The 12,528-nt window shown below is 39.0% G+C and overlaps 1 protein-coding gene across 9 annotated transcripts in view; it reads right to left on the bottom strand.

The window, feature by feature from the left end:
- The window catches only part of GK (glycerol kinase), a 70,809-nt gene that overhangs the window by 34,523 nt on the left and 23,758 nt on the right, over window positions 1–12,528 (bottom strand). For 6 of the 9 annotated variants that reach the window (XM_014531977.1, XM_014531982.1, XM_005884499.2 and 3 more), the window contains exons 5-7: window positions 7,888–7,971; window positions 4,279–4,352; window positions 1,615–1,752 (exon numbers count right to left, since the gene is read on the bottom strand). In XM_014531977.1, coding sequence (XP_014387463.1) covers window positions 1,615–1,752; window positions 4,279–4,352; window positions 7,888–7,971 — 296 coding nt within the window. The remainder of the gene's footprint in view (window positions 1–1,614; window positions 1,753–4,278; window positions 4,353–7,887; window positions 7,972–12,528) is intronic. The other 3 variants (XM_014531981.1, XM_005884500.2, XM_014531983.1) reach the window with 1 other exon arrangement.

Below are 12,528 nucleotides of genomic sequence, written 5' to 3'. Positions count from 1 at the left end.
AAATAAAAAGAGAAAGAAAAGAATAAAAGTGGAGAAAGACATCACGGTGGGGGATATGCTTCCTTAAGTGCCCTGCAGTTCCCAGTTCCCAAATTGTGCCTTACTCTGTTTCCAGGCCATTGTCAAACTGTCAGAACTATTTCAACTGTGACTGACACATGTGAAAACTGCTGGCCATGAGCACAAAGCATATCCTAACACAGGGTGTGTGTGTGTGTGTGTGTAAAGTGATCTTTCGAACAGTGTAGTGGTTTTCAAGACCAGCTGTGAGGATCTGGCTAGTATGAATAAGGACAATATTCCCTTGAAGCTCCTTGAATGTTGAAAAATACTGAAGTGGCTCTAGCTGGTTTGGCTCAGTAGTTGGAGCATCGGCCCTCGGACTCAAGGGTCCGGGGTTCAATTCCAGCCAAGGGAACGTAGCTTGGTTGCAGGTTCGATCCCTGGCCCCAATTGGGGGGCGTGTGGGGGATGTTTTTCTCTCTCTCTGTCTCTCCCCCTCCCTTCCAGTCTGTCTAAAGTCAATGGAGGAAAAATATCTTCAGGAGGATTAAAAAAAATACTGAATTTTTATTTATTTATTTTTTGTGTGTTAATCCTCACCCGGGGATATTTTTCCATTGATTTTTAGGGAGAGTGGAAGAGAGAGGGGAAAGACGGAGAGAAACATTGATGTGAGAGAATCACATTGATGGGTTGCCTCCTGCAGAAGCCCTGACCAGGGCCTGGACTGGGGAGGAGCTTGCAACCAAGGTATGTGCCCTTGACTGAAATCGAACCTGGGACCCTTCAGTCCCCAGGCCAATGTTCTATACAGTGAGCAAACTGGCTAGGGAATACTGAAGTATTTACAAATAAAATTGTATGTCTGGGATTTGCTTTACAATTATGTTACAATTACCTGTCGGGGAAAGAATATGTGAATATAGTTGAAACAAGACTGGCCATAGCTGGCTCACTGTTGTAGAGGTTTGTTATACTATTCCTTCTATTTTATGGTATATTTGAAAATACTTATAGTAATAAAAATGAGAGAGAACGAGAGAGAGAGAGATCATGTACTTTAAAGATATATCTGGGAAATGTTTGAAATGTTAGCTTCTATTTATCCATGTTCAGCTTAGGCAAAAAGATTATATATCAGAAATTTCCACTATGATTTTTCATATTACCACTTAATTAAATAAAAGACAGACAGCTGTGTAACGTTGAAAGCAAATGATAAAAGTAGCCTAGGCGTTTTATTATGTTAAATAATTATTTCTTCTAAGAAGTGCCTAGTGGAAAACTTTATGATAGACAAGAGAAACAGGCTACCTAAATTACTGATTACTAATTACCTAAATTACTTATTCTAAAGATAACAGATGAGGTGTTTGGGTAATCATCCTCCATTTTTACTGATATAATGCAAGAGAGGGGGGGGAAAGATGAAGTAGGCAAAAATGCCTCTTGAATGAAGGCTGAAATGTTCTGCTATTTCTTCAGTGACTTTTCTGAATAATGCAGCCAACAGAAAAGTTTGAACTCTTAGTAGAAAACAGATAGTAGTCAAGGCAGTCTAAAAAAAATGCCTTTAAAATTTTTTCCATACATGCATCTACTTAAACATACCCAAATGAGCCATGAATCAATAGTCCCAAAAAGAGCTCTATCTTCTTCAACAGCCCTTTGAACTTCTTTCACATTGTCGAGAAGCCAACGAACTTTCACAGCACTGAAGTAAGTGCTAAGTGGAAGGCCTGTCTTGGACTAAAAAGAATTGCAAATTAAATTCATAACAGTTTAAAATAAAATAAAACAAAACACCAAACCCAAACCCCCCACAAATCACAAAATATTCAGTTGCCCTAAATAGGCAACTCCATGCATGGTATTATGGCACAGGAAAGCATACTCATGAACAAAGATCAGAGTGATACGTTTGCAGTTCAAAGAGCATCCACGTAGCAAGGTAAAGAGAAAATGAAATAATACGACACCCTGTAATCTAGACTTTTGTGATGACTTAATATTAACCTAGTCCAAAGCTCTGCTTTTTATTTTATATTCCTTGAAAGTGATCTTTAAACTATCGGTAATCATAGGGTACTGTATATCATAGGGTATTGTATATCAAATTATAAACTAATGACCAAAACCAGAAAAATTTGTTCTAAAACACAGGACTTCACATTATGTTTATGTGTATATTTGTATATTATAAATATATATTTACACACATTCATATTCAAATAATAGAGTATAAAATTAGTGGAGAATAAAGTAGAGCTCAAAGACACACAGATTAAAGCAAAACAGAGCTGCTCTATGTAAGGAAGTAGTTGCCTAGATTAGTGAATAAATTAAACAAAGGGAGGGTGACTCCAATAAAGGTTAAAGTGTAATAATAAAACACATATGGCTTAATCTTGAGAATGGATCACGTCCAACTCTTATTTTTGTTTGCATATTAAATATCAAAATTTTTATTAGTGATTAAGAAAATACACACATCAAAATAATGCCAACTATCTTTTCCCTCCCCATCCAGGTCTCCTCATTTATCACCCAACTACAAAAAGTGATATTTTTTCCTTCTTATCTCCTATGGATATGTTTGGTAAGGAAATTCAAATCAAAGGATTTAATACTTTAATGCAACCTGTAAGTTAAGAATCTTAACTTAGGGCTTCTAGCTTCCTTAGAAAAAAATAGATAAATGATCAAACATTATGAAAGGAAATAATTTATGGGATTATTCTCCCACAAAACTGAAACCAATAAGGGGTGTGCAGGTACTATGCATTATCTCATTTTCATGACATAGGTAGAAAGTGTAAAAATTGCCTAAAATAGCATTAGAGAGAAAAACATGCATCCCTGGGAGCAAAATGTAGCTGGATATAAGGGTGAAGATTGGACAGGGTGAGAAAGAGAACAAAATAGAAAATGGTAAGGGTATATTCAGGAGTAGCCAGAAGTTATTTGGGTGGGTGGGGGCAGAGAATGGTTTGTTAAACTGCTGTAATTAATAGGATTTTTAAAAACTTTTATTTTTATTGTTGACACTATTACAGATATCCCCATTCCCCCACTCTTTGCCCACCTCCACCCATCTTTCCCTCACCCGCCTTTCCCTCTGGCCATCACCACACTGTGATCTGTGTCTATGGGCTATGCATACGTTCTTTCTCTAATCCCTTCATCTTCTTTAATCCGGTCCCCCCAACCCCCTGAGAGCTGTCAGTCTGTTCCATGCATCCTGTAATTAATAGGATTTGAACATCAGTTTCAAAACCAAGAACCACAAGAAGTTGTCATAAGGAAAAATATAAAGGGGATAAATAAAAAACAGAACTTCCTTTTGAATACTAGGGGAATTTGATCTTGACCTTGCTAACAAATTGCCTGTTTCAAAAATTCTCTCTCCCTTCATTTACCTGAAGAGAGATCAACATAAGGACTGGAAACTAGGCAATTTTTTGTTAGCCATATTCATATGAAGAGAGTGGAAGTGTTCAATAAAGAGGTCAATAGCCCAGGTGGTGTGGCTCAGTGATTGAGATACGACCCATGAACCAAGAGGTCACCGGTTTGATTCCCTGCCAGGGCACATGCCTGGGTTTTGGGCTTAATCCCCAATAAGGGGTGTACAGGAGGCAGCCTATCGATGTTTCTATTGCTCTATTCCTCTCCCTTCCTCTCTCTCTAAAAATCAATTAAAAAATATTTAGCTTAAAAAAAAGGTCAATAAAATGGCCCTGGCCAGTGTGGTTCAGTTGGTTGGAGCTTTGTCCAGTACACCAAAAGGTGCCGGGTTTGATTACCGGTTGGGGCATGTACAGGAGGCCATCAATGTTTCTTTCTCACATAGAAAATCAATTAAAAAAGAGGTCAATAAAATGGTCTTCTGCTTTCTCTCTCTGAATCCAGATGCCTAAACACTCAAAAGCACCCAGAACTTTCTTTGATGGATAGTAGAAAACAAGAGGGATGGATTTGAAAGGCAGGGTTCAATGACAGGAAGCACCCCCTGGGTAATATGGCTTAAACCACAGGGGTGCTTTATAATCCCCTCCAGCCAACCAATCTTGGAATATTATTGCTCCAATCAATCACAGGGCAAGGAAGACAGAAATGACTTGATTTGTCCTCATTTATCTGCAGAGCAATACTCTATAAATTGTGTCAAATAACTATGGTGCAGTCAGATGTAAGGCCCAAATAGTCCTTCTGGTGAAATCTCTCATTTTTAAATGAGCATTCTTATAGTATACTTTTGAAGAGATCTCTTACCTTGAGAAAGTTATTTCCTGGAATTCTTTTACTAAGATTATCAACGGTAGACTGGGTTCTTAGATCAAGCCACACTAAAGATAAAAAAATTAATATACATGAAAAACTTCATTAAAAACAAATCAGTTCTTAATCACTGTCAAGGATAGGAGGCTGATTAGTTTCCATGAGCAATTAAAATGCTATAGCTTTCAAAAGACAGAAATTAGAAAATTAGAAATGAATGGGCATATTGTTAGAGGATAAATTTAAGAGGGAGAATTTAATTATGCAAAATCACAAACCCAGTTAGGAGAAAAATACAAACCTTAGGGTGCTCTTTGCTTATTTTGTATCCATTTTATAGAATAAAAAACCAAAAATGTTTTGGATATGGATTTTCTAAGTATACAGAGTGCAGAGAACATCTAAATGCTAAGCAGGCTAGCTGCCAAGGCAGAATGCACGGCCCAGGATCACCATACTGTGTATAAAGCACATATGTTTGAAAACTTCGGAACAATTTGTTACAAAGTAGAGAACCTGATACTATTATCGAGGGAAAAATAAGATTCGTTCTCTTATGTATGAAATTCTTATTTACATTAAATTCTTTCAAAGTAGACAAGAACCTGGAATCATTAAGATAATTATTTCACCATTCTTTGTCCATGCTGGATTGTAAAAAAAAAAAAAATCTCCATTTTAACAGAACATTATTTTTAGCTAAATAACTATTGTTCACTTTCTGATCCCCTATTAGAAAGCATTTCTGTTCTGCTTCATGACAAAAGGCTCGAGAAAGAGAAAGCATTAAATGGTACGTACATACAGCAATTGTGAAAGGTAACCAATAGGATCAGCTGAGATTTGCGGGATTTAAGTTTTGTACTTAACTTTTATTAACTTTTAATGTGTTCGTGGTCACTAGGTATTTTTAGGTACTGATGGTGCTCAGATTACTCCCATAGTCTATTTAAAGGACACAAGGGAAGATTATACAGGCTGGTCCACTACACCTTCAAATTCTGACAGTTATTGTCTAGTTTGGGTCACCTGTGACTATACTCCTTCCTTCTCTTCATTTAAAAACCAGGGAAATTCAGGTACTGAATTTTAATCAATTATTTCTAACGACTTAAACTGTCATTTCCCTTGAGTGCTGTCTGTGCTAGATTTTGACAGTGGCTACTGTACATGAGATTTAAACCAGGAACTTCAGGACACTCTACTGGTTTCCACAGGTGTGAAACACATCAGGAAAAGGCTCATCACAACCAAGGAAACGGGAGGCAAAGAGGAAACCATGGACATGCACGGCCTACAGATGACATCTGCATTTGCTGCCCAGCGTCCATTCATCTTGCTCCTGGGAGAAGTATCTCCAATTCTCTTTAGGCAATCACCCTTCTCTCGTCCTCAGCCATGTGGTTTGCCTGAGATTCTACCCCACCTCCAGCTCCAGTATCCTGTCCTGACCCCAGTGGTTGGTTCAGGAGAGAGCATGTGGTCTAGTCAGCCCAACTGAGATTTGTGCTCAGTATGCAGGAGTCCCTCTTCTGAGCTCAGATTGGCAGTGTGTGGCTGGGGCCGGCTGCCCACATGAAGAGAGAATGTAATCGGCCACATCTGGAGCCATCCCAGGAAGAGACTTGTGGGGATCCAGGTGACTGAGTCTGGAATAAATCAGCACCTGAACTAAGCTACCCTTGGATTGCTGGTTCCATGAGCAAAATAATTACTTAATTTTTTTTCTTTTAGTGTGGCTGAGTTTTCTATTACTTGCACTGTGATTAATACAGCCATTAGCAGCAGCAGCATGGAGTTGGCAAGATGTCCCATGTCCAGGGAACAAGGGCAGTCCACTTTTTACACAGTGGAAGTATTGTATGACTGTGACAAAAGTGGATTTTCCTCATGGGGCAAGCAGGTATTAATGGCTCAACAGGAGTAATTGGGAAAAGTAGAGCAATTTGAGGGAAAAGTATTAAATCTGTGAGTTAGAATTAATACCTTGACCCTCAGTTTTTTAAACTACAGTGGGTTAGGGGTTTAAAAGCAATTTAATGAGTTTGGATGACCTACTTTAAATAATGAAATAGGATGGATTAGAGTTGAAAATATCAGAGCTCACTGAACTTGGTAGGATAAGTATTGACTTGTGAAACTTTTGTTTTAGTTCTGTGGGTTTGCTGAATCATGATGCAAAATATATTTCTTGCCAAGGGAAATGAACAAGAGAAATGAAAGCCATTGCTCTGGGCCTTTTGTTGAATGATTCAAAGACTTCTAGATCAGCATTCTTCTATATTTTAATGGATATAACAATCACTAGGGAGCTTAAAGATGACCCCAATACCCAGAAATTCTAGGATAATAGGTCTGGGAAGGGGGCACAGAAATACACTTCTTTTAAGAAACACTGCTAGACTCCACAGCAGTTGTTCTTACTCAGAAAGCACACCAGAACCACCTGGAAAACTTGGAAATCACACATATGAGGCCCCACCTTGCAGGATTCTGGTTGCAGGTCTAGGCAAGGAAGGCCTGAGTGTTTCTACTTTTGTTATAAACATCCCAGGTTCGCCCGGCCAGTATAGTTCAGTGGTTGAGCATCGACCTATGAACCAGGAGGTTATGGTTCAATTCCCGATCTGGGCACAAGCCCGGTTTCAGGCTCAGTCCCCAGTAGGAGGCATGCAGGAGGCAGCCGATCAATGATTCTCTCATCATTGATTTTTCTATCTCTCTCTCCCTCTCTGAAATCAATAAAAATATACTTTTAAAAAACCACATCCCATGTTCTTCAGTATTATACTAGAACTTGAGAACCTCTTCTCTAGGGCATGTTCTTTAGCATACTGGATTTGTTTCAGTCATTTATTAAAAAACAAAACTAAGACAGGTAATGATGATCAGGCAATTCCCCGAGTCCCAGTGGCTCTGTGACTCTGGTGCTCCTTGACAAGGAACACTTAAGTAACTGGGCACTTTACTCTTCATTTGAAAGCTTGAAGTATCCACAGTGGTATCCGCAGAATGTACTCCTTGCCCCCCCGCCCCCCAAAAGAGTCAAAACACTGGGTGTGAAATCAGGAGATCAAAGTTCTATGTCTTCTGGCTTTGCCACCAAGAAGCTATGTGACCTGGATTTCCTAAATATAAAATAAGGCAGTTGAACTAGATGCTCTCTAAAATCCCTCTCGTTCCATTATTCCATGATCACAGAGGGCTGGCCTAATATTTCCTTTGTGTGTTTTTTTTTATGGCCCACGAGCTTAAGACAATTAGAATACATACAATGAATTAGTAAGACTGCCAAAGAGAAAAGAAAATGTCAGTGGCTGGTATACTACCAAGCAATTCACAAATGCTCAAAATTAATTAAATTAAGAACACACAAAAATTAGAACTCATTAAAGAAGCTAAGATGGCAGAATTAGATTTGCAGAGTAAAGGACCCAAAGCCAAAGAGAAGACCCCAAGCTGGAAGTCTAAGCCCCTTGTGGAGGTAATTTCTGAGAATGATCAGAAGAAGTGCCAGATCCAGGTCCAGCGGCAGTGGTCAATTTCCCCCAGTATGCCTGAGTTGGAAGGCTGGGAAGTGAGCAACAGCCAGTGCACCAATACCTGAGGAAGGGCCAGCAGCTGGAACTGAAGAGCCAGAGGGAACAACGGCAACTGGATCTGAAGGGCCAGGAGAAACTGGAGCGGCTGGAGCATTAGGAGAAATAATGGCAATTCATGCTAGAGATGGCCAGATTCAAAGTCTGTGTTCTCTTGTTGACCACTTAAGGAATGGTAGCTCATTCACTTGGGCAAGTTCATCAGAATGAACGTTTTTCTACACATGTGAGTGCAGAAAAAGAAGAGACATGGGGTAGAAGGTGAACAAAAGCAGTCCAGTCAGAGTCTCTGGTTCAATGGCATTTCCATCGGAACAAGACCAGGTGTAGACCCATATTATGCTCAGGATGACTCTTCCTTACCTGGCCACATATCTGCTACCTAGTTGGAAAAGTGGCTCAGTTGGTTACTGGCTGCTCACCCAACCACTGGAAGGGAAAGGCTGTGTGGTATAGTGAGCGAGCACACCCAAAGGGGATGTTAGGAAGGGATGCTCAGGAAGTGTCATGATCTGTGTGGGGGCCATCCACAGGAAGGGATGAAGGGGCCCCTTTGGGAAGGCAGGTCCCCAAGAAAGCACTTCCCTGCTACAGTGGCAGAAGGTGAAGGCCATCGCCACAAAAAGAAACAGCATGTTCAGAGGGAACAGGAAATAGCCAAGTTCCAAAGTGATTTTTTTTGTAAATAAGAAAAATAGACGCTAGGGGGTCTGGAATATTATACACACTGCTTCTAGAGGCCATTTCCCTTTAGACCAGCAGTTCTCAACCTGTGGGTCGCGACCCCTTTGGGGGTTGAACGACCCTTTCACAGGGGTCGCCTAAGACCATCGGAAAACACATATAATTACATATTGTTTTTGTGATTAATCACTATGCTTTAATTATGTTCAATTTGTAACAATGAAATTGGAGGTCACCACATGAGGAACTGTATTAAAGGGTCGCAGCATTAGGAAGGTTGAGAACCACTGCTTTAGACCAAGTAAATTGGATTTAAATGGTTCAGACCATCAAAGTAATAAAAAAAAAACTTGGATGATCTGAAACTTTCATTTATATCAAATAAAGCCACTTCCAGTATATCTGATAAATTTGGTTTGTGCTGAAAAACAAAGTTTTAAGAGTTTTAAGAGTGAAGAGAAATGCAGTTGCCTCAGTGCCCATGGACCAGGGTTAGTTTAGTGATGTAGTAACAGCACGAAGGAAAAAGTTATTTTGAGAATATTTAGAAATTTGTGTTATTTTGGGTTAGCCATAACAATAGAAAGGAAAAGTACCTAAGGGAAAAAAATGCACTAGAGATAATCTACATTATTTTGTTGACTAGAAGCAAAGGCAAATAATACATCTCCTCTGACATGGTTTGTTATGAGGAGCAAGTGGCCTGACAGGAAGTGAGATGAATATGGGAGGCTCCAGGTTATGGAACACACCCTAAGCAAGGATTGCTGACAGCTACACAAAGGGTTATTGAGTTTCCCCCACAAGAGACACAATAGTAAACCAGATTTATTTGCTATGTGTTACCACTTGCCAAAAGGTAAGCTATTAATTAAGCTGGGTAAAAGGTCATTTGCAAAGAAGAGATTATACTGATGACTGTCCCTGATTACATTTTTCAGAAATCAGGTGAGGCCAAAGTTTCAAATGGAGTGGGGGAAGGGATGAATTAAAATACATCTATGTAAATGCCAGAATGTGGGGGGGCTGAAATCTATTTCAGTGTTAGGTGTATAAATGCCAATGACTGAGACAAGTGTGTGGCCCCAGGTAGGCTCTGCATTTCCCCTAAGACACCTGTCATGTATAAATCAATCTTTTCACCTGGCATTCCTGGATTAGAAAGGCTATCAGACAATTCAGATGAGTGGCCATCTAGTCAGCCACACTGTTTTACATACCCTACATGTACTAAGGCACTTATCTTTACTTCAAACCTATTATAAACACTTTTAATTTCTCTAGTTTAGCTCCCGAGGAAACAGGCACAGAATGGTAGTGAGTGGAAAAGTCACCATTTGAACCCAGAGTCTGAATCCAGAATTAAACCTCTATGACATAGGTATAGCCAGGATGACTTCATAGTAGTAAACAGAACGTGAAGAAACACTAAAGATTGGAGACTTCAAAGTCAAAATCTAATGCAGTTATTTTATTTTGCATTTTTAAAGTTTAAATTTTCTTTTTTAAAATATATTTTTAAAGTCTTTTTAAATTTAATATATTTTTATTGATTTCAGAGAGGAAGGGAAAGGGAGAGAGAGAGAAACATCAATGATGAAAGAGAATCATTGATCGGCTGCCTCCTGCACACCCGACATTGGGATGGCAACAGCAACCTGGGCATGTGCTATGACCGGAAATCGAGCCATGACCTCCTGGTTCATAGGTCGACGCTCAACCACTGAGCCACACCCACTGGACTAAATTTTATTTTCCAATTACAGTTTATATTCAGTATTATTTTAATTCAGTTACTTTAAATGTAAACTGCCCAGAGTTAAAGAATTCAATCATTGCAAAATATGGCAGTATTTCTTCACCTAGAATTGAAGGAGACATAAGGCATTCAAAGAACTGTCATAAAAGACTTGAAATAATGAAAAATAGGTGGATCTTGATAAAGCTGGCTATTCTAGATTTTACAAAAGTAAAAAGTCTGCAAAACAATCAAAATAAAACCACACTTTTGTTGTTTAAGGCCAAGCGTACTTAGGAGTTTTAGTTGTTTGCCATCTATGGTTTTCTTTCGTGCTGATACTTTGAAACATAACTCAGTCCAGAAAAGATTAAAAAAATAAGCTCAAGGTTCTTTCCAATCTCAACAGATGATTACACAGGTTTAATAATTGGCCCAGGGTTAGCCAATATGTAAAAATTTAAAAAGGCAAAAAGGATGAGCAATGTTTAAAATTGCACACTCTGCCTAAAAAGTTGTGTGTCATAGGGAACTTTAAATCCAACATCTTAGGTAAATTGTTCACAATACAATTTAAATAAGGAAAATTATTTCAGAGACAAATATTTTTGTTGATGGTTCTCTTTAATACATGGAAGGTCTTAAATCAGTGGCTCTTGCCTCCCTGAATATTAGTCCTTACTATGTTCTATCCTAGTTAGGCCAGAACATTTTACTGGTGGCATCAGTGAAATGTGCATATTAACACACTACATCTCATTGTTTCCAGACTTCCCCCACTCTACACTGGAATCAATTGGGTAGCTTTGTCTTTATCAGTTTAGCCTGTGGTGTATATATAAACCCAAACCTTCTGTCAATAATATTTAGGTACCAAGGTATGTAGACCACTATAAAGTTGATTTTAGAAGAAAAGGGCCTAGAAAAATAGCAGGGAGTGGGTTGGCGGGGACTCTTTGGAAAAGAATATTGATGAAAATAATGCTTAGAGGGAGAGAGAAAAGTACCAGAGGGACAAGGATAAGTGAAGACAGATGAGAGCAGCCAAAGGCCTGATTTAGATCCTAGGCCACAAAGCTCCTACAATCTACCTGTGAGGCCATAATAGTAAACGGTTGCATCATGGCACGGTGACTGGAAGCAGTGATGCAAAGTGACACTTCTTCATTTTAGATACCACACCAATGTTTACCATGGTCAGAAAATTAACACACAAGTTCTAAAAGTATACGAAATTACTAACATGGGCCATCCGTGCCTCAATGGACCCATTTGAACTTTTTTATATGCCTATCATTGTATCTGATATAAAAGATGTCAGTATACAAACACACCTTTATTGTAAGCAAAAACAAATAGCCTTTCTCAGTCTTCAGTTTCTTCAGCAAGCATATTTCATGTCCAATTAACAGTACCTGGAAATTCTCCTACTTCTGCTTACTTTAAAATTTGTCATTTTATCTTTAGGTCTCAGCATATGTTTATTTATGGCTTTCTGTATTCATCTTCCCCTGGGGATCAAAGTGCTTCTTGATTCTGTGACTTGATATCTTTCATCTCTTTTCAGAAACTTTAATATCTCACTTCCATTTCTTCTGGGACTCCAATTAGAAATGCACTGAACCTCCTCGCATTATTCCATATTTCTCTTAGTTTTTTCTTCTTCTGTATTTTCTAAACCTTTGTCTATCTGTTTACTTCTGATCCCTCTTATGGTTCACTAATTCTATCTAGAATTTCCACTTTTAAATTTCTAATTCTTTGCTAAGGTCATCCATCTTGTCAATGAATTGCTTGAACATGCTGATCACGATTATTTTACTTTAAAAAATGTTTTCATTGATTTTTTAGAGAGAAAGGAATGGAGAGGGAGAGCTAGAAACAACGATGAGAGAGAAACATGATTGGTAGCCTCCTGCACGGCCCCTACTGGGGATCAAGCTGAAACCTGGGCGTGAGCCCTGACCAAAAATCAAAATGGTAACCTCTTGGTGCCTGGGATGAGGCTCAATCCACTGAACCACACCAGCCAGGTAATCACAATTATTTTAAAGCCTGGTAACTCCAATATCAGGATTTCCTATGGGTCTGTTTCTAATGTTACTTGCCTCTGTTTTTAGTCATGTGTTGTTTTGTAAGCTTGACTATTCTTTTATAGAAAACTAGAGGCCCGGCGCACAAAAATTTGTGCACTGGGCGGGGGGGGGGGGGCCCTCCGCCCGG

The sequence above is a fragment of the Myotis brandtii genome, unplaced genomic scaffold (assembly GCF_000412655.1).
Source record: "Myotis brandtii unplaced genomic scaffold, ASM41265v1 scaffold834, whole genome shotgun sequence".
Lineage (NCBI taxonomy): Eukaryota > Metazoa > Chordata > Mammalia > Chiroptera > Vespertilionidae > Myotis > Myotis brandtii.
Note: the sequence above shows the minus strand (reverse complement) of the source record. Positions and strands in the feature narration are given on the sequence as shown.